Source organism: Cicer arietinum, chromosome 3 (genome assembly GCF_000331145.2).
Source record: "Cicer arietinum cultivar CDC Frontier isolate Library 1 chromosome 3, Cicar.CDCFrontier_v2.0, whole genome shotgun sequence".
Taxonomy (NCBI): domain Eukaryota; kingdom Viridiplantae; phylum Streptophyta; class Magnoliopsida; order Fabales; family Fabaceae; genus Cicer; species Cicer arietinum.
The window spans coordinates 62,842,626-62,870,062 of NC_021162.2; the positions used below are offsets into that span (position 1 = coordinate 62,842,626).

Here is a 27,437-nt window from a genome sequence, read left to right on the forward strand (position 1 = left end):
AACCATAGATTGGAGGGTTTATTATGTACTCGCTGTGTTTCAAATGTAATTAAGAGAAAATATAGTCAACAAAAATTTATGTCTTTGGTCTAAATTTTTTACCAAATAAGTCAAGTTTTATTGACAATATTTTCTCTTATATTTAAAACAAATAAAAGGGGAGTATCATGCTTGTTTTTTTTTTCTAACGGGCTTGGCTAGGAAACTTACTCTATTAGGAAATTATACGCATGAGTTTTAATTTTCTTTTCTCACTTGTTTATTTATCTTGTTATCAAACTTTGTTTAATATGTACTTGGAATAAATAAAAGCAATCAAGTTCAATTTTTGTGTCATTCGAAGACATGTACTAACACCATAGAGAAGTTTTGAAGACTTGATTATACGGTGGCACTTGGCAACAAACTAGTTAGAGACTCTTTGCTTACACTCAACCAACCAAACACACATACTATATATAGGTTTGGTTTATGTCATGAGTTTGAACTATGCTATGTATTTTTTTTATTTTTTATTTGGAAAACGGACATTGTATACTATACACTTTATATTTATTTTAATATTTTTTTTCTCAAAATTTGGATAGAACTTTGTATAATAAAACTCTTTTAGATTGATTCAATCCAATATAGTCAGTATAAAAAAATAGAAATTAAAAAAATTAAAAAAAAAAATTAAGAGATATTAAAGAGACATAGAAACTAAAAGAAGAAAAACTTATTTCATAAGGTAGATATTTTGTTTGATATTTAGTTTGAATACTTTTAATTTCTTGTGACTCTATTTAAAAAAAATATATATCCATAACAATAACTACATTTACTTATTCAATTCTTTTGCATGATATTGATTTTTGAATTATTGAATGTTAGATATAAAAACAAGGTTTGATCTTATCAAAGAAAATATAAAATCTATAAAAGATTATTTCAATTATTTATTTGGTTGCAAAGAAAAATTGAAAAGAGAGAACTTATGAGAAAGAATGTATAAAGAGATAAACACGTGAGAAATAGAATTGATTTGATATAAAAGAAAGATGAAAGAAATAGAGGTGGTAATCATTTTTAGAATTGTCAAAATTCCCCTAATTAAAAACTTTTATCAAAATTAATTTATTGATTTTTTTTTATCAAATAGCTTAGTTCATTTTTCTTGTAATTTTAATGGATTGAATTATTTTAAAAAAAAATTAATTTAAATAATGAAGATTATTATTATTTTATCTTAGAAATATAATAAATTTCATTGTAATTAACTTGTTGAAGAACTATTATATTATTATTATTATTTAATATCCAATTTAAAAAAAGAACATAATGCAATTTTTTAAAAATTTAATAAGAAAATAAAATTGAAGAAAGTTAAGGAATAAATATTATAAGAAATTTCTACTTATCAGTATATAGCCCATTTATCAACCATCAAACCAGTGCAATGTTTTAATCAATATTTGAACGTTATAGACATATATTCTTCACAAAACAGTCGTAGAATCACCCGGACAAATTGTTGATTGAGAAATTGTCATCCACGTTTCTCACTCGTTTTCATATTCTAATTCATTTTATTATTTTGTAACATACTATTTAGGTGTAATGGTGCAAAACACACATTTTTTTAAAGTATGCCGAAGGTGATTCATGGTTATCCATTTACATGGTAAATTGAACCTAAAGGTTAGTGTAACAACACGCTTTGGAATTTGCTTCATATCATCTTCTTCACCAACTTTGAGTCTCGCTGATTTTTCAATTTCTCCTTTCTATTTCATTGCATTCCAAAGAAGAGAAAATTACTCTCTTTTTTCTTTCTCTCTTCTCTTCTTTTATTTTTGTTCGACCAAATAGACCTTTAGATCAAGAATTTAATTTTGAATTTAGTTTAAAAATTGATAATTTCACTTATAATTTAAAATTTTAATTATTATGAATTTTAATTAAAGAATGTTTTTTTTATCTATAATAAAGGATTTTGTTTACTAAATTTAAAATAAAAAAAATAAAAAAATAAACACACACACAACATAATACCTCATTTGGTCTAATAAAAAACAAACAGTGTGTTTTACATTGCTTTTCTTTCAAACCTATTATTCATGCATAGAAGATTGTTTTGAACAACTATTTGATATCTATAATGAGAATTCATTTTTCCTCCTTCTTCATGTAATAAACATGAATCTTAGAGTAGTAGATCTTATTAGAATAAATATTATATATTTAAAAATATAGAGAAGTGTAAACTTCTATTACATTTTATATATTATTCATCTATTATTTATCAAATAAATCATCTTTCTAAATGTTACCACAACATCTATGTGACGTTACATTGCATGAAAATATGAGTTTAGGGTTGTTGATTCATCATCTTCAATCAAATTACTGTTTCTTTAGATATCATTTCTAATTAATAAAGACCAGTCACTTGTTTATGGTATGTGATTAATTCAAATGTGCAACCTATACAATGGTAAGAGATTATTTATTTAGATTATTATAGATAATAATTATACTTTAATAAACAAACAAATAATTAAAAAATATTGAATTCAAATTGATATAAATATAAAATACACTCGTCTTCTTATAAATTATCTATAAAATAATTAAATAATTATATTTTAGCCAAGCACCATGTAAGTTGATTTAAATCTAATATAACGGTTAGAAATATATTAACCATTCCAAATAAATTATGATTCTATAAGACAATAAAATGTAATCTAACTAATAAAAGAAAATTATAAATAAAATTAAAATAAAATAAAAACATATTTTATTCTCTTAAACAATAGAATTTAATAGAAAATAATTAGAGATCAACTTCCATCAAAATATTGTGTTTATTGAGTTTAATTTAAATTATATGATTCTGCTGCACTCAATTTTATCTATAGTTAAAAAATTTACATAAATAAACAAGACAATGAAATAATAGTAATCAACAAATATAACAATTAGAAAATTTTCTCATAAACTTTTAAGAAACAAAATAGCAAAAGAATTATCAATTTGATAATATAATATAATACAAATAACAATAGTGGCTGTAACATTCATCGTCTAATCATATCTTATTTTTAATTGAACTTAATCTAATTTTAATTCGTAACTAATTATTCAATCATATCTATCATTTAATTATATTAAGCTATATTTAACCTTATCAAACGTAAAACAATGCTTTGATAGAATTGATGGAAATGATGGAAATGATAATGATATTAATGGAAGATTGTTGAAAATAATGATTACATACAGAGTTGTGTTGAATTGAATCACATAATAGAGATATCACTAATAGTGTTTATAAGTTGGAGATATGGAACTTGGAGTGTGTATCCCAATTTTGTAAAAGATGAAGAACGCGTGCAAATTTAACCAGCTAGCCGTCGGACTGGGCTTGGATTTGGACTTGGCTTTGGCTTGATTTTTTGCTAGGTGAATTTGGGATGTGACCCAAAGGTATCCCAATTTTGTAAAAGAAGGAGAACGCGTGCAAATTTAACCACCTAATCTTGGAGCGCATGTAATCGAGTTGCGGTATTGTATAATTTGGAGAGTGTCTCGAAACGTTTTAAAGAAAGCGACCTAGTCTGCGACTCAACCCAGTAATATTTTCGGTGGCATAAATTTTTTTTTCAAAGTTTTATTCGGAATTCAAAAATAACAATTTATTAAATACAATTAGGAATTTGAATTCTTTGTTATACAACTATTAAATTATTTACATATAGCAAACGAAATTCCTTAAATAAATAAACTTATCAAGAACAATTCATTTTAGAGGTGGACAAAATAATCCGTCCGACCCATGTTGAATTTGGGTGACGCAATCGGGTAGAGGCAGGTAGTCGTAGTCGGGTCCGTGCGGAGGAAATATTATATTTATAAGGATTAAGTCGATCAGTTTCGAGTGGGTGATTTGAATTCATCGGTGACCGAATCCGACCGTCCATATTATTATTATTATTATTATTACTATTATTACTATTATTACTATTATTACTATTATTACTATTATTACTATTATTACTATTATTACTATTATTACTATTATTACTATTATTACTATTATTACTATTATTACTATTATTACTATTATTACTATTATTACTATTATTACTATTATTACTATTATTACTATTATTACTATTATTACTATTATTACTATTATTACTATTATTACTATTATTACTATTATTACTATTATTACTATTATTACTATTATTACTATTATTACTATTATTACTATTATTACTATTATTACTATTATTACTATTATTACTATTATTACTATTATTACTATTATTACTATTATTACTATTATTACTATTATTACTATTATTACTATTATTACTATTATTACTATTATTACTATTATTACTATTATTACTATTATTACTATTATTACTATTATTACTATTATTACTATTATTACTATTATTACTATTATTACTATTATTACTATTATTACTATTATTACTATTATTACTATTATTACTATTATTACTATTATTACTATTATTACTATTATTACTATTATTACTATTATTACTATTATTACTATTATTACTATTATTACTATTATTACTATTATTACTATTATTACTATTATTACTATTATTACTATTATTACTATTATTACTATTATTACTATTATTACTATTATTACTATTATTACTATTATTACTATTATTACTATTATTACTATTATTACTATTATTACTATTATTACTATTATTACTATTATTACTATTATTACTATTATTACTATTATTACTATTATTACTATTATTACTATTATTACTATTATTACTATTATTACTATTATTACTATTATTACTATTATTACTATTATTACTATTATTACTATTATTACTATTATTACTATTATTACTATTATTACTATTATTACTATTATTACTATTATTACTATTATTACTATTATTACTATTATTACTATTATTACTATTATTACTATTATTACTATTATTACTATTATTACTATTATTACTATTATTACTATTATTACTATTATTACTATTATTACTATTATTACTATTATTACTATTATTACTATTATTACTATTATTACTATTATTACTATTATTACTATTATTACTATTATTACTATTATTACTATTATTACTATTATTACTATTATTACTATTATTACTATTATTACTATTATTACTATTATTACTATTATTACTATTATTACTATTACTATTATTATTATTACTATTATTATTATTATTATTATTATTATTATTATTATTATTATTATTATTATTATTATCTGTTGCGTGGAAAGAAAGAAAAAAACAAGATGTTTGGGTTGATTGACCCAGCCACCACAAGTCCAAACATCAAATTCAATTACCCAAAATATGAATTAAAAATTGAAAATATAAGGTTTAAAGTACTCCTAGGGTTTGTTCATCCTCCCTATCACCCTTTGTTCATCCTCCCTATCACCCACTCACCCTCACTGCCTCACCCTTTTGTCGCTAACCTTCACTCTCGTCCCCTCACCTTAACTCTCGTCTCGTCTCTCAGTCTCATTTTCGTCGTCTCACTCTCATCTCTTAGACTCACTCTCACCGTCTCACTTTCATATCTCAGCCTCACTCACGTTGTCTCACTTTCATCTCTCAGTCTCACTCTCGCCGTCTCACTCTCTCACTCTTCCTTTCAACCCGTTTTTACCCATCCACTCACAACCGTCACCCGATGGTCCGAATCCGACCGGCCTGAAATAAAAAACGGACTAGATTGGGCTAATAGTTACAACCCACGAATTGAATCGATTTTGGCGTTTTTACCTGAATCCGACTGTACCCGACTGATATACACCCCTAATTTATTGTACTCAAAATTCATCTTTCATAACAATAATCTCAATTTCTTTGGTAATTAATAAACATATAAAACCTCAATTGCATAGATATCTATTAAGAATTTATGATCAAATATATTTTTACGAGATTCATCCGCCTCCTAATCTAAACGAATTTAGTTCATCATCAAAGACATAGAAATAACATAAGTTATAGAATTAAACATAACAAGATAGGTTGAATTTCCCACTTCTTATTCCCAAGGTTGAAATCTTCCGTCTCATAGTCTCCAAAATGCAGTAAGTGTATTTTTCTATTGCCAACAGTTAGAACCCAAAGCTGAAACTCAAAAATTGCTTAAAAAGCCACAAAATCTTGCACTTGCCCAGGCGAGTCAGTGCTTTGCACTTATGTATCCATGACTATGTAACTTATCTCATATTATTAAACTCCAAATGCTCATATGCAACTGCAACGGCTTAATATAAAATATATACTACACTTCAAGAATTGTTTAGTTATAGAAAAGTTATCAGCATAAATGCCTACAAGTCTTAAAGAAAAATTTGATTCGATCAAAAATAAGATTTTTTACATCAATATCCTTTTTTTTAAAAAAATTTAACCAAAATACTCTACTTTCAAATTTACATACCAAAATGTCCTATTTGTTGGACAGTAGGATATCGCTGTCTAGGGGTGCGACTTACTGAAGAGTTAATTTTTTTTCACCCAATAGGAGGTCGATGACCGGTGATATAACCTTCCAAAGGGTTTTTGAATTTCTTTTTTCTTCGTTTTAGAGTTATTTAATTGTTAAATTAATTAAATTAATTAATAATTTATTAAATAATACATTAATAAATAATAATAATAATACATTAATAAATAATAATAACATATTAATAAATAATAATAACAATAATTATTATTATTATTATTAATTATTATTATTGTTATTGTTATTATTAGTAAAAATTATTATAATTAAAAATTATTAAAATTAAAATAGTAAATTAATATTGTTATTATTAAAAATGATTAAAAGTAAAAATAGTAAATTATATTATAAATTTAAAAGAAAATACGTTAAACAAAATTATATTAATAACATGAAACAAAATATATTAAATTAACAAAAAAAAACACATCTTATTGATGTCCACCTAAATGACCTCCAGTACCACATCTAGGATTTCGTCGAACTCGTCTAGCTCTTTGAACGAGTTGAGATTCTTCTAGTTCATCCTGATCATTATCCTCATTGTAAGTTGTAGGTAGATTAGAACCACTACCAGCTGCTTCCATATAATGTTGAGACGGAGGATTATACATGGAGTCAAACACAACATAAGCCGACTCAGGAGTTGTGCACTGAGTTTCAAACAAATTATAGAAAAGCCAACTTTCTGTTGGATAACTGGGGGTTGGTATTTCTGGAACTGGAACGTAGTACTGAGTCGTTGGTGGATCATAATATGGAACTTATGTAATAGGAACATGTAGGTGAGGTGATGATAGAGACGATTGTACTATGTTTTGTTGTTGTGGGCTTGATTGGGAGGTCGACGGAACAAAAGGATATGACGGTGGTTGCAAACAGGGATCACGAAGATATTGTTCGACAGATATAAATAATTTGGTGTGTTGTCTAAACCAAATCATATATTCTTTGTTGTGGCATAAAAGATCTTCTACGATCTTACCTTGCAACACGTAATTGTGATGCTCGTTCCAATGTTGAATTTCTTCCCTCCAAACCCAGTTCTAGTTATCATCAACTTCATGCCTCATGTCGACCTCATGGTACACTCTCATGTCCTCTGGTGGTTGTGGTATTTGTTGATGGAAGCCGAACTGAAGTGTGACCCTATCTGTATGATGTTTTTCAACAATATGATAACAATGCAGATAGGTACATGCAGTCCAAGTGACCATCTCTTCCTCTGAAACTTCATGTTGGAACCTGAGATAAGGTCTCCAATAGAACTGAAATTTTTAAAAAATAAGCTAAAGTAGTTATAACAAGTATAAAAAATAAAATATTTAAAAAGTTCAAATAAATGTGAATGAATACATTACTTCATCAACCATCATGTGATCAATTGTTTTTCAGTATCCTACTATGTCGTTATGAGGAACTTTACTGAAATTTAGACCACCAGAATTAAATCTAGAATTAAATCTGTCGAATATATTAAAAATAAAAATTATAATAAAATTAGTAACTGAAGTAACAATGTCGATTTACAAGAAAGGGGGGTTTGAATTGTAAATATACCTTTTAAAAACTTCTGTTAAAACTTAAGAAAATAACTCAAGATTGATCTTGGTTGTGAAAACAGAAAACGGAGAACGTTCTTGGTTTTAGTAGTAAAACGGAGAACGTTCATTGATTAGTTAAAAACAGAAAATTAGTTTATGCTTTAATTAATTCAGAGTGATAAATAGAGAGATAAGATAGAGAATACCACACAAGGATTTTATCCTGGTTCACCCAATGTGGGTTACGTCAAGTCCTCACACTGTGAGATTTTCCACTAAGTGTAAAAGAGCTTTCTTGAACTTACAACACCTAGTCTTAGATCAACCTTGATCTATTTCAACCTCTAATGCTTTCTGCCCAGAAAGCAATACCATTACCTATCTAACCTTGATAGGAAGTAATCTTAAAACAAACTATAAAGAAACTCTTATAATTTGAGTTTTTACAATTTGATTGTTTTGACAGAATCTGAAATTTCTCAACTCTTGTTTGAGAATTGATTCTTTACAAAGGATCTAATGACAATTGCACAAGCTATTTGATAAGTAAAAACCAGCAACTGTTTCGCAGAAATCAGTGAGTAAGATTGCCTCTGTTTTTTGCAGAATTTCAAGTATGTATGTGATTGATTATGAATTTCGAAGCACTTGATTTTCTATCTTTGAATCGGGATAATGGCCTTCTATTTATAGGTTGTAGATGTACTGAATGAAAGTACAAGAGCTGTTGGAGAGACTTTGCTTTTTGACTGAAACATTATTTCAGAATAAAAATAATCCTTCTTTGAAATAACTTTTTTGACTTTTGATAGTTTAGCATTTAAAGCAGTTATGTCCTTTTCTTATGAAGTGCTCTTGAAGTTTCTTCATTGTTCTTGGATGGTACATTCTCTGTCTTGAGTCTTGAGTGTAGCTAGAGAAGGTTGGAGATGAATTGCAGATCAAAACAGAGAGAAACAGAGCTACTGTCTTTGTGCAGAAAACGGAGAATGATTAACGTTCTTGGTTTGTCAGTTTGAATTTTCTTGAGCTTCAATAATCATTCTGGAGTTCCCGTTTTAAATGTTCTGGATTTCCTTTGTAATTGTCTTGTCATATGCCCAGATTGATCAAACTTTCTTGACATTTGATTTTTGGAGTTGGCAGACCGTCATGATTTTTGTCTGTCTTTGAGTCATTTGATCTTTGCGATCAAATAACCTTTTTGAGTCTGGATGATTCCTACTTGTTCCTTGCCATGTACTGATTAGATATGAATGATTTCCAGAGCAGACTCTTTGTCAAAGGGATAGAAAAAATTTGACCAATATGCTGTGATGGACAGTTTGTTGAAGCTGAAGATCATTCTCTGTTATGATGCAGAATGATCTTGTTGCTGTCTTTTCTTGATTTGCTTGATTCTGTTCTTAATTAAATCCATTCAAAAACACATGTTAAATTAACATAACATTTTAGAATCAAAATTAACTTTCTTAATTAACCTTTGTTTATTTTCATCAAAACTTTAAATATAGAGTTTGTCTCAACAGTAACATGGTAAGCAGTTGGTTTTAATATAATTTTATTTAATGTATTTTCTTTTAAATTTTTTTATAATATAATTTACTGTTTTTACTTTTAATTATTTTTAATAATAACAATATTAATTTACTATTTTAATTTTAATAATTTTTAATTATAACAATTTTTACTAATAATAACAATAATAATAATTAATAATAATTATTGTTATTATTATTTATTAATATGTTATTATTATTTATTAATGTATTATTATTATTTATTAATGTATTATTTAATATAATTACTAATTAATTTAATTAATTTAACAATTAAATAACTCTAAAAAGAAAGAAAAAAAATCAAAAACCCTTTGGGAGGTCGCATCCCCGGCCAGCAACCTCCTACTTGGTGAAAAAAAATTAACTTTCAGCAGGTCGCACCCCCACGCAGCGATATTCTATTGTGCCCAAAAAGTATGACATTTTGGTATATAAATTTGAAAGTAGGGTATTACGGTTCAAAAAAATTTAAAAAAAGGGATATTGATGTAAAAAATCCTCAAAAATAACTATATCATGTTAGATTTTATTTTAAAAATAGGTGATTAAATAAAATAAATTTTTAGATCTAAAAGATTCAAACAATTTTTTATAGGTGATTAGACTTGCATGGTTGATGAACTTTAATTAATAATGACGAATTATTTAAAAGAATTTAAATTTAAATTTTTATTAATATAATATTTGAATTCCTAATTAGTGATCAAGAATTAGGCATAACAATTGAACCCAAACTGCCTTGGACTAGCCCTGTATTTAACGAAAAAAATCGTTTTTAATGAATGTGGGTGCAGGTTTTCTCCGCTTTTTAAAGTTACGGGAGGGTGCGAGGGTGGGATTCGTCAAATCCGCACCCGCATCCACCCGACATAAACACAATTACTTAAATACCCTTATATATCTTAAAATAGTAACAAAATCCTAATTATGTCAATCTTCCTTCTTTTTTCTTGCTGCCACCGTCCACCACCACCCTCAGTATTTGTCTCGGTCGTCCTCCCTCCTCTACGGGCGTCGTCTTCGTCATCCTTCGTGTGTCGCCATTGTTCCCTTATTCTTAATACATATTTTCTTAATAACAACGACACTTACTATATTTTCTTATTCTCTTCGCCGCCATAATATTAAGGTTCATTTTCAGGTTTTCTTCATTTTGATGCATTTTCATTTTCGTTTTCAATCTTTTTCGTGTTCTGGCTCGGTTTCATTTTCGTGCATTTTGAGATTTTGTGTATAACAGTTCTGCATCTCTGTCTTTTGGGATTTTTCTTCATTTTCGTTATACATGTTTTGTGTATAATAGTTTTGAGATTTTTCTGCATTTTCAAGTTCATTGCTTAAACTTTGTATTTATGTTTGTTGAGTTTTTATCTGTAAATACATATTTTCTTAATTTTAATTTTGATTTGGTGAGTTTTTATCTGTCTAAATTGGAAAATATTGAGTTTAATGAATTTAATTTACCAATAAGAAAATATGTAGAGTTTAGTTCTCAGGAATTACTTTTTGTTAGTAAGTTATTGATTAATGAAAGTATGTTGCAGCTTTTATTGATTAAAAATTTCTGAGTAATATTTGGGAATTAGTTCTGAGTAATGAAATTATGTAGCAGCTTTTTATTCAATAATTTTATTCAAATTAATAATTATTAGTAATATTTGGGAATTAGTTATGAATAATGACTTTTTACTGGTAAATTAGTTCTGAGTAATGACTTTTTGTTAGTAATAATATTCATAAACTTATTTATGAATTCATGAATTTGATTTCAATATCGACAGACATATCTTAAGTCCTTATCGAAGTCGACTTCATTTGACTACTTTAGAGGTCTTGATGTGTGCTAGAAGTTGGTTATGGAGTGCTGAGAAGACTGGTATTTGTTTTAAATTATTCATCTTAATTTGAATATATTTGAAATAGCTAATAAGTTTGTATATATTATATTATCATTGTTTATATTATACTATGTTGATATCGATAGATGATTTGAATTATAAAGTTGACAATGAAAATATTATTTTACTCAATGAAATGGAGTCTGTCGATGGAAGTATTCTATTCTTTACATTATTTGATTTAAAAGTGTCATGTTAAATGTTAATATTTAACTTTTATTTTTTAATATATATGAATTGTTGACCAATGGTATTACTTCACTTTCCAATTCTTGCCTTGAAGATGAAGATGAAGATGATTGTTAGAAAATGCTTATTTAAAACCTTTTTGTTTTGATGATTTGGAACTTTTTATTGTTTTGATGGATTAGTTCGTTTGAACTTTGAATATTTAGAATTTATGTTCGAATTGATATTTTCACTTCTAAAGAGTTTGAAAATTATGAAAATATTGTAACTTGTAGGAAATTTAAACAAATTTTGAGATATTGTGACTTTATTATTTTGATTATTGTGATTTTAGAATTTAGGTTGAATGCTACTATTTAATCAAATTATTGATTTTTTATGTCATGAATAAATAAATTTCAATTTTTGTAGTGGGTGGGGTAGGGTAGGAAAACCCATCCCCGTTGGATGTGAGAGTGGATGTTAAAAAGTCACCCCCGATGAATGCGGGTGTGAAGACGAGGGTGGTATTGGAGTTGCGAGTGCAGAGTTGGTAATGTTTAAAATCATTCCCACCATGCCCCTCCCCACTTTGTTGACATCACTACCAAGAACTCTTTCCGATAGAAAACATAGGGTTAAGTAAGAAAATATCAATCAATATCTAATATGCCAACACCCTTATAGAAACTTACTCAAAAAGAAAACACCCTTTTATAAACTAGAAAGCATTATATATCACGAGACATAGGGTCTTTTTTTTTTTTTTTGAAAAATCTAATTTTGAAAAAAAAAAATTATTAAATTATTTTTTTTTAAAAATTATATACTAAATTACCTTTTTTTTTTCTTAATTATAAGTCTTTTTATTTTTGCAAATGGCGACTTCCTTAAAGTATTGATTTTTTTTTATCTAAGAAGTCGCTTTTGAAAAAAGGACTTCTTACATCTTTTTTTTTTAAGTTGACGAATATATATATATATAATTAAATTCCATTCATAAAAACAACAACATAAATTTTATAAAAATTATGATAAAATTAATGTCGAATGTGACATTCAGTACCACATTGTCGATGTTTTCCCACATGTACGAGATTTTGACGACATCTTGGAACATCACGAGTTTGTTGTTCCAATTCTTCTTCATCTGCTTGTTCTTGAGGATACATCTCTCCCTCGACATCCTCAAAAACAAGAAAATGAAGAAACTTGTGATATATCAAGATGTTGTCAAAATCCAGTACGTGTGAGAAAACATCGGCAATGTCGTACTTGAGGCCATCTTCGAATTTTATCATATTTTTTGTAAAATTTGTGTTGTTGTTTTTATAAATGGATTTTAATAAGTATATTTTTCTTTCATTGACTTAAAAAATTTGGTGTAACATTCTTTTTTCAAAAGACGGCTTCTTTAATTAAAAAGAAAAAAATTATTAAAAAAAATCAATAACTTAAGGAAGTCGCCTCTGCAAACTTGAGTTTCCTTAAGGAAATCGCCTTTTGCAAATGCGACTTGTAACTAAGTCAGAAAAATAGGTAGTTTGATAAATAGTTTTTAAAGAGGAGTAGTTTGATAAAAAAAAAAAAAAAATTCAAAATTGGGTTATTGAAAAAAAAAAATCAAAAGGCATATGTGTATAGCTAAATAAATAAATAAAAGTGAATAAGCAAAATGGTATCTGAAATTGTAAATATTATTTAAGTTAGTCTCTAAAATTTGTACGTTGATGAATACGTTTTTGAAATTATAAATTATTGTTAGAAATGATGGTGATATTAATAAGAGATTGTTGGAAATGATGATGATATTAATGAGAGCTAGTTAGTGTGAATTGAAAAAATAAGAAAGTTACACGTAAGAGAGATGACACACGCTAGTAGTTTTTATAAGGTGGAAGTGTGGTAATTAGAGTGTGTCCCAAGGGGTACTCCAATTTTGTGAAGGGTTGAGAACGCACGCAAACATACCACCATACACGCATGTTGCCACCGTTTATTCGGTTGGGGACTGAGCTTGGGTTAAATAGTGTATTATTTTTTAGTATCTGAAAAATTAAAAATTATTTTTTAATAGATGTATGTGTTTTTCTACTTTGATTGATATGTTATACATGTGTCTGCCCTCAACTGAGTCAACATTCAACATTTTATCTGATCAAATCCTCCTTGAATTCGCGCATGAATTTGCCCCTGTCAAAACCTATCCTTTTACATGTTTTAGTTTTCGGTGGATTCGCGCATCAGATTTTTGTTGGTCAAAACCTAGAAAAAAGCGAAGTGTAATTTTTTGTGGATCCGATTTGATGGATCGCAGAATTTTATATTCCTCAATTGATGAGTTCCTCTACAAATAGATGACTCTACTCAGTTAGAAAAGCACACCAAAAGCTCTTTGAAAATCCGAGATATTTTTCTCTACTTCTCCATTTATGCTTCATCTTCTTTTCTTTCTTTCAAGTGGTCATTAGTACCATATTACGAGTGGCAGTTATTAATTGTCATATTGAGGGTCTAATTTTATAACAGTTTTCTAAGGTGTAGTGGAACTCCAATATAATGTATTTGAGATGTTTTATCTTGGGGACTATGTGGTTGATAGTTTGTCTTACACAATTGGAGCAGTGTTGTGAAACGTCTTAAAAAGAGCAACTTAGTCAACGACTCATATCAGTAATATCTTCAGTGGCATAAATTGATTTTGAAATAGTTTTCGAAACTCAAAAAATAACAATTATCAATCAAAATAACTCTTCAGTAAACTTTTGTCATTATATATTTTAAGGTAATATTGTAATTGAATATGTAGTTTATCTTTGTTAATCTCACATTAATGGGATATTTTTCAACGAAATTTTCTCATTTAGAAATAATTTGTGAGTAACTGTAATTATGTATTGACTAATTATAGACAAATTAATTTATGAAATTTTTAAATTTCATTAAAAAAAATTAATTAATTGTAATGGAATTAATATAATATCACATTAGAGTGTCTAACAAAAAAAAAACATTAAATACAGACTATTTTAATTATTACTTTACATTTATATAGAAATATTTGTGAGTTCATAAAATTTAAAATATTCGCATGATTACTCAAATAAATAATAATTCACGGTGAATTTAATTGGATCTAAAGTACTGTAACAGCGATCATCACAATTACAAATACGTCACCGTATTTATCCTCATTTCCACGCGTTTCTCATCTCATTCAAAACAATCAACAAGTCTGTCATCATACATACGATTCTCTTCTGATATTCCGAGGTCAATCACCGCCACCGGATCAATCTCCGGCGACAACTCACCGATCTTCTTCGAATCAACGCTCCCCTTTTACTTTATCAGAAATGAATCCCGAGTAGTATGTTCCTCACTTTCTATTCGTTCTCGCTTTCCCTTGATTCATTTTTCATTTTCTGCAAGTTTATTCCTTTTACGTGTCTTTTTTATGTTTCCTGTATAAAATTATCGGTTGTCATTTGGTGCTTAAAAATTGGGTTTTCTTAGCTTTTTATGTTGTTGATTTCTAACCCTAGATTGATTGGTTTTTCTGAATTTTTGACCCGGTTTTTTTCTTTTGGTGGATTTAAATTATTATTATTTTATTCAATCAGGACTCAACAACGATCCTTATGTTTTTTAGTTTTCATAATTGATTTTGGAACTTCAGAATTACCTTGATCTTGTCCGTTGTTGGTTTTATAGAGTCGTTTGAGTTTATAGGTCAATCAATAAGAAGAAAAATAGTGATGTTTGCGTTACTCTTGTTTATAGATCTTTCAAAAAAGTTGAGACTTTACAATTGTTTTTTAGTTTCAATTCATCTTGGTATGTGTGTGTGTGTGTGAGAGAGAGAGAGAGAGAGAGAGAGTGAGAGAGTCAAAATCTATTTGCAGAAGCTGATTCACAATCTATTTGCATGTTTGGTTGCACTTTCAGAGGAGTCAAAATCAATTTTGGAGGTGTAGAATTGATTCTTACATGTTTGGGGTCTTAGGTGCTATTGAGCAGAATTGATTCTCCCTCCATAATTGATTCTAGCTTAAAACTAGGATTTGTAGCTTCTAAGTCCAAATATGATTTTTACCTCAAAATGTATTGTTCAACTCACTTTTGCATGAAGATATTCAAACATAGACCACTTTACTTTGAACTCACTTTTGCATGAAGATATTCAAACATAGACCACTTTACTTTGAACTCACTTTTGCATGAAGATATTCAAACATAGACCACTTTACTTTGAACTCACTTTTGCATGAAGAGAGAGAGAGAGAGAGAGAGAGTGAGAGAGTCAAAATCTATTTGCAGAAGCTGATTCACAATCTATTTGCATGTTTGGTTGCACTTTCAGAGGAGTCAAAATCAATTTTGGAGGTGTAGAATTGATTCTTACATGTTTGGGGTCTTAGGTGCTATTGAGCAGAATTGATTCTCCCTCCATAATTGATTCTAGCTTAAAACTAGGATTTGTAGCTTCTAAGTCCAAATATGATCAAAATCAATTTTGGAGGTGTAGAATTGATTCTTACATGTTTGGGGTCTTAGGTGCTATTGAGCAGAATTGATTCTCCCTCCATAATTGATTCTAGCTTGAAACTAGGATTTGTAGCTTCTAAGTCCAAATATGATTTTTACCTCAAAATGTATTGTTCAACTCACTTTTGCATGAAGATATTCAAACATAGACCACTTTACTTTGAACTCACTTTTGCATGAAGATATTCAAACATAGACCACTTTACTTTTAACTCACTTTTGCATGAACATATTCAAACATGGTCACTTTACTTTCAACTCACTTTTTACTAAATTAATTTATTCAAAATCAATTTTAGACACCGCAAAATCAATTAATGTAAGTGATAAAGCTGATGTGCCGTGGTTATCCTTTTTCAGTGATTATCTGTTCAAGCTTCTTCTTATTGGAGACTCTGGTGTTGGCAAATCATGCCTTCTTCTGAGATTTGCTGTAAGCTTTCTTTTGCTTTTCCTGCTAGTTATAATTTTGACTACTCTTGGGTTTTATTTTTTTATACAATATACAACATTGTAATGTTGTGAGTTTTTAATTTCCAGTTTACTGTAGTTTCGCTTTTTTTAAGTTACTTCTTTCACCCCTCCCAAAGGCCAATAGCTCCCTTTGTGTTTTATTTCTTTCATCTTGGATTCTAGCTTGATAAGCAATAGCTATCTGTTTAATTCTTTTTCGAAGGTTTTTATTGTATTGGTGTTGTGTAAATAAAACAATTCATGTACTTGGAACTTTAGAAGTTGGGGAAAAATATAACCCTTTGGATTGTGTTGAAAGTGATGAAGTTATGTGTCCTCTTGTGAGCTTTGCTTTAAACTAGCAAATGGACTTCTGGAGAATGTCTGGTTTAAAAAAGAGGGTGGCAAAATGGAATCATTAGGATGCTTTAGCTCATTAAAATTATAGCATGTTAATTTCCTTAAATTGGTTTCAAAAGAAGTTTATGGCTTGGCTAGTGTCATAAAATAAGTTTTTGTCGCTGAATCCACTTTTTCTAGCTTATGATAATTGCCGAACTATGAAAGGTCAACTGGCTTCACTCTGCATGCTGGTTGATCTTGGTTCTTGGGGATGGTACAGTGTGGCTTAATGTGGTGATTTGGATTAACTTTTAGTTTTATTGCTACAGGATGATTCTTACATTGACAGCTACATAAGCACCATTGGAGTTGATTTTGTAAGTACCACTTTGCAAAGATCTATCTTGAACTGATTAAAGCAAATTCTGATATTATCATTTTGTGTTATTTTGTGTAGAAAATACGCACCGTTGAGCAGGATGGGAAGACCATTAAGCTCCAGATTGTATGTACATAATTGGCTCTGTTTTAGTTCCTTTGTTTGCTGATGTTGTATCTTCAGTGAGCTTGACCTAATTTTTTTCATCGTTTTGTTGGACATTTTTCTCTCAAATGTTTTTTTGGATAATTTCTTGTGTTCATAAAAACTTTTCCTTTGAAGCTGTCATGTAAGTTTCTGGACCATATGGTTCGTAGTTAATTCATGTCTGTTTTATGATCCAATTTCATATGTAGTGGGATACTGCTGGGCAAGAACGATTTAGGACAATCACCAGTAGCTACTACCGTGGAGCACATGGAATCATTGTGGGTGGTGATGGTTTTGCATAAGCTTTAAATGTATTTGTCCTGAATTTATTTGTGTTTCCTTCACGCTTTACTGACTTGTTATTCTGGCAGATTGTTTATGATGTGACAGATGAAGAGAGCTTCAATAATGTGAAGCAATGGCTCAGTGAAATTGACCGCTATGCCAGTGATAATGTTAACAAGCTCTTGGTTGGCAACAAGTGTGATCTGACAGCAAATAGAGCTGTGCCATATGAAACAGCTAAAGTATAGTTTTTTTTTTACAGCCCTTGATTTTTTGTGTTTTTATCATATTAAGGAAACATATTCAAGCTTGTGTTACTGCATATATTGCTGTTGAGGAGTTATTGGTCTAATGTTTTTCTTTCACAGGCATTTGCAGATGAAATAGGCATACCTTTTATGGAGACAAGTGCAAAAGATTCTACAAATGTCGAACAGGCCTTTATGGCAATGGCTTCTTCCATCAAGGATAGGTACTCATTCTTGTCATAATTTAACAGTAAATAAACAATTTAAAGTGGCTTAGTCATGAAAGCAAGTTCAAGCAAAAATAAGTTAACAACTCAGAAAGAATCATTACACCGAAACTCATACCAGTATTCGTTAGCTTGAATCTTTTTGATGCTCTCGATTTCCTTTGTTGGGAAAGTCAATTTTGAAGGACTTGGTATCTCATTCATTCAAATCTAGATCATACTTAATATGAATGACTTAGAGTGACACAGAGGACAAGGCAAAAAGCTACCACCGAGGAAATAATTTTGGAAACTAAGGCTCCGTTTACTTTGTGAAAACATTGTGTTTTCATTTTTTTAAATGTGTGTTTATTTTACCTTGATAAAAGATTTTTGAAGTGAACCATTGTTATAAAAAAAGATGAAATGATAGTTAATGAAGATGTATTTCTAGAAATAATGTGAACAGTTTTTTTACATTTTCATTATTTCTAGAAATGTAGATAATTATTCACTTCAAGTTTTAACTCTATGTTAACAAGTAAAATTAACACAAGAAAATAGAAAATGTTTTCACATAGTAAATGGCTCCCAAATTTCCAAAATCCTGTTGCCGATCGTTTTATTTTAATTACGTTAAAGCGACTTGATTTTAGACTTAGATATACATTTGGCCAGCCCTGATGTTCAATAAAAGGTTATTATGTATAAATCACTTGAACTTCTTTGCTGACACCGGTTCCTTCTAAAGATCAAATTCTGATGATAATTTTCTATTGAATGTAGAATGGCAAGCCAACCTACAAACAATGCAAGGCCTCCAACCGTGCAGATAAGAGGACAGCCAGTTGGGCAGAAAGGTGGCTGCTGCTCATCTTAACCACAAGATATTCAGATCTATTTCATTTGGTCTACTGCTCATTGCATGTAAGATTTTTTGGTTTGTTATTATGACTCAAATAGTGGATCAATGTAAGAATTTGCCTGGTGGTTTGGTACTGACCTAGATGATCTCATTCTTTGACTACACATTACTTAATGATATGGTTTGTGCAAAGTACAATATTCATTAATGCTAAATCTATATTCCTCTGCTCATGCTTGTTTCAGTTCAAGCCGAGTCTACTTTTTTTGTTTTGTTTAGTTGATTGCTACGACAATTTAGTTTCATGGAACTGCATATTCAAGCACAAGTATAAGTATAATGTACACTCTGCATTTGGTCTATTCCTTTATACGTTGATCAAATTTTTGTTACCACACAAGACAATTTATAACCAGTATTACAAGATTAATGAGTTCTCTTATTTCAAAATTCAACATGGCATTATTTGAAAATATTGTATTCGTCTCTTCAGAAATGTTCACAAAATTCGGTAGAACCCATCTCATTTGCTGCAGTCAGGGTAGCAAATAGTCACCAAATCACCCTATTCTGATAAGTATCGTATGGCTCATATTCTAGCTTCACCTAAAGTACAATTTCGAAAGAGAGATGCGATCTTTATATTTACTTTTTCCATTTATAAAATCAACTGATCACTTGTGGTTGTGGGAATGGATTTTTCTCAACGTGAAAGGGTATTCACATCATAAGCAATCAAGATAGATTTTTAGATTGATTGTGTTCGCATCACTATCAAAAGCTTTGATTTGTAGCTTCGTTAAAATCAAAACAATGCAAACCTATTTATGCTCACAATTTATCTTAAAAAATGATCAATCTCTTTTTACTCAAAAAAGATTTATGTAATAAAGTTGGTTTAGTGAAAGAATGTGTATGTACTACGTAGATACTCCTTATTTGTGAAAAATAATTTTTTTAGTGTTTCTAACTTCAACTTGCTTCTTTGTTGATCGGGAATGGATTCTCTTCTATGGAAAATCTATCTCAAAAAATATTAACTCCATTTATCAAAAGACATAAAATAAAAAATAAAGGAATATAGTGTTTTAAGGGTCGGGATTTTCACAATTCATTTTCTTTTCTGAATAGCAACTCATCAGAATACGGAGTAGTTCATTGGCTCGAAAACTTTATGAGAAGTATTAGATCAAACCCTTCATCGATATGCATGTGTAAGGTAGTTCAATGAATTGCAAACTTTATGGGTCCTTAACTATGTGTTTAGGGTTCAATCACATAGTTAATTACCTAGAAAATATATATTCAGAGATGTTCATCTCGTAAATGAAACTTAATTATCTAGTAAGATTAACCTTACAATGAGGAATTGGAAGTAGTTTGGAGAATAGTATCAAGTCATATGGCTTCTAATGGGACTAAACGAGCAGTTTTGTGGAGTGAGATATCAATTGAATTGAACCTTCTCTATGGCCCTTCAATTAGAAAGAAAAACTCACTAAGGTCAATTCAGAAGCCACTTCCTACTCAATTGTTGTAGAAGTCGAGACACCCGTTGTATTTCATTGTTAGTTGGTTTGATTCATAAGGGATAGGAATGGGAATAGATTAAGACGTTCGTCAGGACATATGGCCTGGTCTATTTAATAAAAAGGCTAGGCTTAAGCTATTGTTAGCCTGCCGGCCTATATATATTTTATTATTTATTAATATTATTTTTTATTATTATATTAATAATATTATTTCCTATTTAAATTATATTAATTAGGCAATCAGTAGTCATTACATATTCGGTAGTCGTTTCATATTTAGTAGTCGTAATAATTGGTGCATTTGTTTCAGAAAAAATAAAATATATATTCTTTAAAATTAAAAATTATGTTTTATAGTTTAAATGATATTTATTTCATATTTTTTAAAAATTACTTTGTTAGAAAAATTATAGATATGTACATTAATATTGGTGATGGTATAAGTAGAGCATTTAAATGTTTTAATATGAATAAGACTTTTAATTTAAATAAGGCTTTCAAGTCATGTCAGGCTTTTAAAAAAGTCAGGTCAGGCAAAAAAAAAAAAACCTATGATAAGCCGTGGCCTTAGGCCTAAAAAATTAATCGTAGACCAGACTCAAACCTTTTAAAGCTTAGCCCAGCCTATCCACCCCTAATCAGGGGCAATAATCACCATACTTGGGAGTTTAGTGTGTTTGGCTTTATGGAAGATTTTAGTGTGAAAGATTTTAGTGTGAAAGAGTTTAGTGTGAAAGATTTTAGTGTGGAAGAGTTTAGTGGCTTTATGGAAGAGTTTAGTGTGAAAGATTTTTTACGAACAGGAATTCAATCGCAGTGAAAGATTTTTTACGAACAGGAATTCAATCGTAGTGAAAAGATTTTTTACGAACAGGATTCAATCGTTGTCAAAAAAATTTATGAACAGGAATTCAACCGTAGTGAAGCATTAATATTCTCAGTTGCCAGTTATACCCCCACTAACATTTCAGTGTAAGGCTCAAAATCACCATTGGGAACAGTATAACTTCACCATAAAGTAGATCCATACGAACAAAACATAGAGAATAACGAATAACTTTCTTTCTTCCACCACAATTAAACTTTATTTTTGCTAGAATAATATAAAATTTAAATAAAGAAAACTTAAATTAGAAGCAAAACTGATGTCAATCTATGAAGAAAAGAAAACTCAACAACATTTATGTTTTTACCCCGCCATCATTTAACCCCAAAATGTCAACGGTAGTAAGCGCGTAGCAACGCATAAAGGGGAAACGGCTACAAGGGATAAAGGACCGCATGAAAAACCTAAATTTACATTTTAAACCCATCATAATAAAATTAAACAGGAAATTTAATTGCTAAAGTTCATTTCCTGCTTTAAGTTCATTAAAATGAAAGAGAACCCAAAATTGAAAATAGGAAGTTTATGCGGGTTCACTTGGCACCCAAGGTTGGGAAATGCCCAGGATCTTCAATGGATGGAGCTGGTATATTGCTGAATGAGTTTCCACGGATACCACCCCGTGTAGCACGGCCACGTCCCCTTCCATGTCCGCCTGGATTATAATATGCTTCACCTTCAGCTGGCTTCAGAAACTCATTTATGCTCACCGACTAAGCATAATATAAATCACAGTTAGTAAAACAAAAATCATCTTATAAACCAAAGAACTTAAACAGATTCCAAAACTAACAAATAATAAAACGGTAAAATGGAAGCAGAGATAAAATCATTCTCAATAGGTATCATAGATATTCTGCTAGTAAAAAAACAATAAACCTAAACTGGATTCATACCAAAAATACAGTGCAGATAAAAACCAAGGATAAAAAAACACTGGAACTATAGCACGTATCAATATTGGTTTTCATACGAAAAAATGTCAATTTTTGTATAGGTAAAAGGCCAGGTAATAATGTTGAAATAATATGACAATCTTTGTAGGTGAAAATAAAGCACAAAAACATTCTACCGAATGCAAAGTGAAATTTTATGTATGAACTGGTAAAAAAACATAGTAAATTTATGTCTACCAATTTTCAAGGTATTATGGCACAGCACAACATATATCTAGCAAAACATTTAACTGTGATAAAATTTTAAATTACCTACAGCACAACATAAAAGTTTATATAACTTATACCAAAAATAAAAGTCTGACTCTGAAGGGAGCCAGTATCAATGCAGATATACTAAAGTGAATTCATAGAAAAATATAACGAGCTTTTATCTAAAACAATCCTTACTTTAATTTAACTAAACAGAAATATATAGTAGGATAAACAATACATTAAAACTCGATTGTCTCAGGAAACAAGTAAAGCAGTTAGAACCATGGCAATGAAAAACTAACATCAAACCATTTCAAGAAGCGTAAGCTAGCTAAAAATGATATAAACGTAAGTTAGACTCGAAACAATTAATAATCTTTCAAAAAATGTTTGTATTCAGTTCTCTAATTGGAGAGAATAAAATGGTAATAAGAAGTTATAAAACAAAGACAAGAAAATTCAATAAAGTTAGACCTTCTTGGCTTTCTCTTCCTTGTCAAGAGCTTCTTTGCGCTTATCCTTATCAGATCCCTAAAACAAAGATAAGGGTATCACGGATTTTAGATGATATAACCCATACAACGTGAAAAATCGATAAATTAGGCAGGGAAAAGTGGATCAAGAAGTTCTCACTAGTTTAGCAAAGATTTCAGTATTATCTTTCTTGCAAGACAAGGCCTGCATGGACTCAAACTCTTTAGTGTCCACCTTTCTTGCTTCGGTCTTGAGTGCTTGCAAGACCTTTCTTTTCTCTTCTAGAAGTTTCTCATATTCTTCAAGAGTCATCTCCTAAACACCAAACAGCAGAAAATAGCTTACTGATTAATAAATTTCAGACATAAAAATATTAAATTGAAGATTATTCAATAAGCATCAGTTTGTATCCTCTTAAACAAAAGTTGCGAACTGAGACAATCTCGATCATTGGAAATCACAAGATTCATTAAGTTCTAACTATCTAACTGAAAATTGAAAGATACACAAAAATAAATAACAATCAATTAACTAATATGCACTTAGCATACCTGATCTTCTGTTGGTCAGCTACATCATAAGAAAGCATAAAGCTTAGAAAACGTAACAACAGTTTCGGGTTAGAGATGGACATTTACCTTATCTTCGGCCTCTTTTTCTTCAGTTTCATTGGCAGGATTGTCCTTGTTTCCTTCAGCAACTTCATTTTCGACTGCAGGCTTCTCATCCCCTGAACTCTTCTTCTCAGCTTCATTCACAGCTTCATCAGTCACCCTGAATAAATTTCAAATAACAAGCAAATAAATGTATCCATAATCAGAAACAAAGACATTCTATTAAAAATTAAAAAATGTAAGCAAATATACTTAAATAATACAGAAGTAATAGTTTTGTAGAAATAAAGCTTACTGGGCAATTTCATCAGTTTCAGTTCCCCAATTACCACGTCCAGCACCTTCACGTTTGAATTCACTTCTACAACAATAGACCAAGGAAAATCAATATTGATAGAAACAACCTTTTAAGAAAATAAACCATTATAAGGCAATAACATCACCCTCGCCCGGTGCCGCTGCGGCGTTCAAAAGTTCTACGTGGCCGTCCTTCTTCACCAGCTTCGCCGTTGCTGAAACCTCCACGGCGACCTCCGCGGTAGGGACCTCGTGGTCCACCATAGCTACGTCTCTCTGAAGACTTTGCAGCATCGCCTTCTTCAATAGGACCCTGACTACCAGGGGCTCCAGAGACAGGGAATGAATTTTCTTCGTTGGAAGAGTAGTCACGACCGAAACCACGTCCTCCACGTCCACCACCATATCCACGACCACCTCCACGACCACCACCGTATCCACGACCACCACGGCCTCCTTCATTTCTGGACTCCCTCACTGTCAAAACAGGATATAGGCAAAAAAACATTAATATACATGAAGAAATATAATTATTAACCATTCAAAAATATGAACTGCATACAACAAACATTGATATAAACTTAATGGATAACAATCTACAAATCCACAAACAGAACAGATTGAGCTTTCAATGCTGATGATGTCACACTTGAAAAAAGCGCACATTTGAACTGACTTGAGTATCGGGAGAGAATGTGTTTTGAATTAAAACTTCTAGAACAATTTAAAGCTTTCCAAAAAATTCAAAAGAAAATATAACACACCATGAATCAAAGAATCCAATAGATTACAATTCAAACCCTAGAAAATTATACTAGGACTAACTTATCAATTATTCAAAAACTAAAACAAATATCATCAAACTAAATACTAATCAATAACATGTACATTCTGTTATTCTTAACATTTGCTAAACACAGAGACAACAATGATACCATTATCACAAATATATTTAAACACAGACATGCGACATTACAAATGACCTATACACAACATTAATATTCAAACATAACTTCAAAGACAGTCAACTAATATTAAAATTTAAATAAAAGAATAGAAAAACCCGATAACACATTTCATTATAATCGATGGAAAAATACAACCCAAAAGTATCGTTGCATGACCGAAAAACCTAGGATATATCGAAATAACAAATCAACAAATAGAACAAAACAAAATAACAATAAACCATAAGAGTCATGTGCATAAAAAAACATCAAATTAATACAATTAACATTATCAAAAACCTCTCAAACAAATATAATCATAAAAACAAAACATCGAAATCCTCAAAACGAAAGAGCAACTCTATGTAACTAACCAGCTTGAGCCGGAGGAGTTGGCTTAGAAGGTAGCTGAGCCGGCTTATTCGGCAGAGCGGCACGTTGCTTGCCCTGTTCCTGAACAGCGGGCTTCTTAGGAGGAGCCGCAGCAGCTTTGAGTTGTTCGGCTACGATAAGCTGAGAAGGATCCTCAGCATCATCACCAAGCAAATCGAAAGGGTTCATAGTGGCCATGCTGTTCGAAAACACAAAAACACCAAAACACAGTACCCACTTTCCCACGACACAACAACTTAAACACTAGACTTGTATACTCACCATAGTACAAACTAAAAACACAGATTAGAAGAAGAAAAAAAACAGCGGTGGGAGAAAGGGTATAAACCCTAGCCGCAGCGAAGACAGTGAGTTTGAAGTGAGAGACTGAACAAACCTAATCTCGAAAGTGTGATTTATTTGGGATTCTGTTGGTATACATACTTGTTCAGTTTATTTTTTTTATTTTTTTTTAGTTATTATTACCATAAGTGTATTTATTTTATAAGGGAGTATGTGTTTTTTTATTGTACTAAATGTATATACTTTACTAAGTTTATTTTTAAATATAATTTAATAAATATAATTTTTTTATCACTTAATTAGGATCACGAGGTTGACATATGTAGTATTTGGGCCAACGTATTTTTTTTACTATAATTAATTTATACAATTGTAAAAATTCAAATTCGATCTAGACTATTCAACTTAACAATATTGGCGGTATTTATTCTAACATTATTATTGTGCGTTCTTTGATAGTTTATTGATAAAGAATTATCATCTTTCATGTTGATGTAGACAATATTTATCTACAAAATTCATGAATATTTAAGATATAATAATGTGCAAACGTCTATGCATAGATACATTTAGAAAGAAAATAAAAAAACATATGTGTATTACATCATATTTTCACTTGTTTGCCTTTTACCTTTTCTTTGATTGCAATTTATTTATCTTCTAAATAATTGTTGTTGCAATTTATCTATGATTCGATCTTCTTTTCATCCAAAAAACTTGAAAAATAGGAAAGATCTATACTATTGGGATCTAAAAGAGTATGACTATCAAGACCATAGTACTTCTTACTCAAGGTAAAAGAGACTATTTATTTCATGTGTGAGATGAGATTTATCCAGTTTAAGGCTATTTAAACAAGAAAGTCATCAGTCCCTCGTTGCCTTCACAAGCATGATAGAGCTTATACAATCAGTTTACCTCATGAAAATACATTGCCTCACCTACTTTCTTTCTCTTTGCTTTAGAGAAAAAGTGCCCAATCTACATATCATTGGAAAAAAAAATATGTTGTTACCAATTCCTATCTAACTAGCAAGCCCAACAATAGAGTTAAGTACCTTTGTGATAGGAAGTAAGCAGAAAGGAAATGCCACTTCTTCTCTTTTAAGACAAAGACCTTTTTTTCCTCATTGCTATAAATATACTTCTTTTATGCATGATATCCATATAGTGTACTAATAATCTAATGAGATGACTCAGTGTAGTTGGTTAAATATTAAAATCCAATTCAATCTTATGGAATTTCTTGCGTACTAAGCTATTTTTGGTTTCGCAATGGGATTAGCAAAATTACGGTGGTCTGCCATAATTTTGTCAAAAGTCTTGAAAATTGATCATTTTTCAAATGTGAGTTTTTTCAACCAGTGTGGGCAACCTTTTGACAGGCAACCCCACCACTATATTTTTCTCTTCCTTTTGTACAAAATACAATGTTGCAAACAATTTATGGCCATCACAAGCCCAACCACAAAATTAAGTATCATATTATTTATTTGTCACAAGTTAAGTTCATCGACATACTTTCATTTGATGTATGTTCACCTTCTCTTCCATATTTTGAGATAAAACTTCCTCATGGTAGGGAAGAAATTACTTTTACAATGAGAGAAGACTTTGATGAGACAATGGATGTTGGTGGTGGA

General features: G+C 29.7%; 2 protein-coding genes across 2 annotated transcripts; one reads left to right on the plus strand and one right to left on the minus strand.

Moving 5' to 3' along the window:
- Window positions 1–14,902: 14,902 nt before the first annotated feature.
- On the plus strand, window positions 14,903–19,449 carry LOC101506934 (ras-related protein RABD2a). The gene is made up of 8 exons (XM_004492867.4): window positions 14,903–15,112; window positions 16,651–16,723; window positions 17,415–17,462; window positions 17,543–17,590; window positions 17,821–17,892; window positions 17,986–18,141; window positions 18,268–18,371; window positions 19,140–19,449. Exons 1-8 carry the CDS (start codon window positions 15,099–15,101, stop codon window positions 19,231–19,233), a joined length of 609 nt encoding a protein of 202 aa, XP_004492924.1. The 5' UTR covers window positions 14,903–15,098; the 3' UTR covers window positions 19,234–19,449.
- A 2,405-nt stretch (window positions 19,450–21,854) lies between these two features.
- Window positions 21,855–25,904, minus strand: LOC101506597 (RGG repeats nuclear RNA binding protein A-like). Its single transcript, XM_004492866.4, has 7 exons — window positions 25,494–25,904; window positions 24,319–24,649; window positions 24,171–24,236; window positions 23,900–24,035; window positions 23,421–23,576; window positions 23,262–23,318; window positions 21,855–22,349 (listed from the first exon to the last, which is right to left on the minus strand). Exons 1-7 carry the CDS (start codon window positions 25,687–25,689, stop codon window positions 22,170–22,172), a joined length of 1,122 nt encoding a protein of 373 aa, XP_004492923.1. The 5' UTR covers window positions 25,690–25,904; the 3' UTR covers window positions 21,855–22,169.
- Between the last annotated feature and the right edge of the window lie 1,533 nt (window positions 25,905–27,437).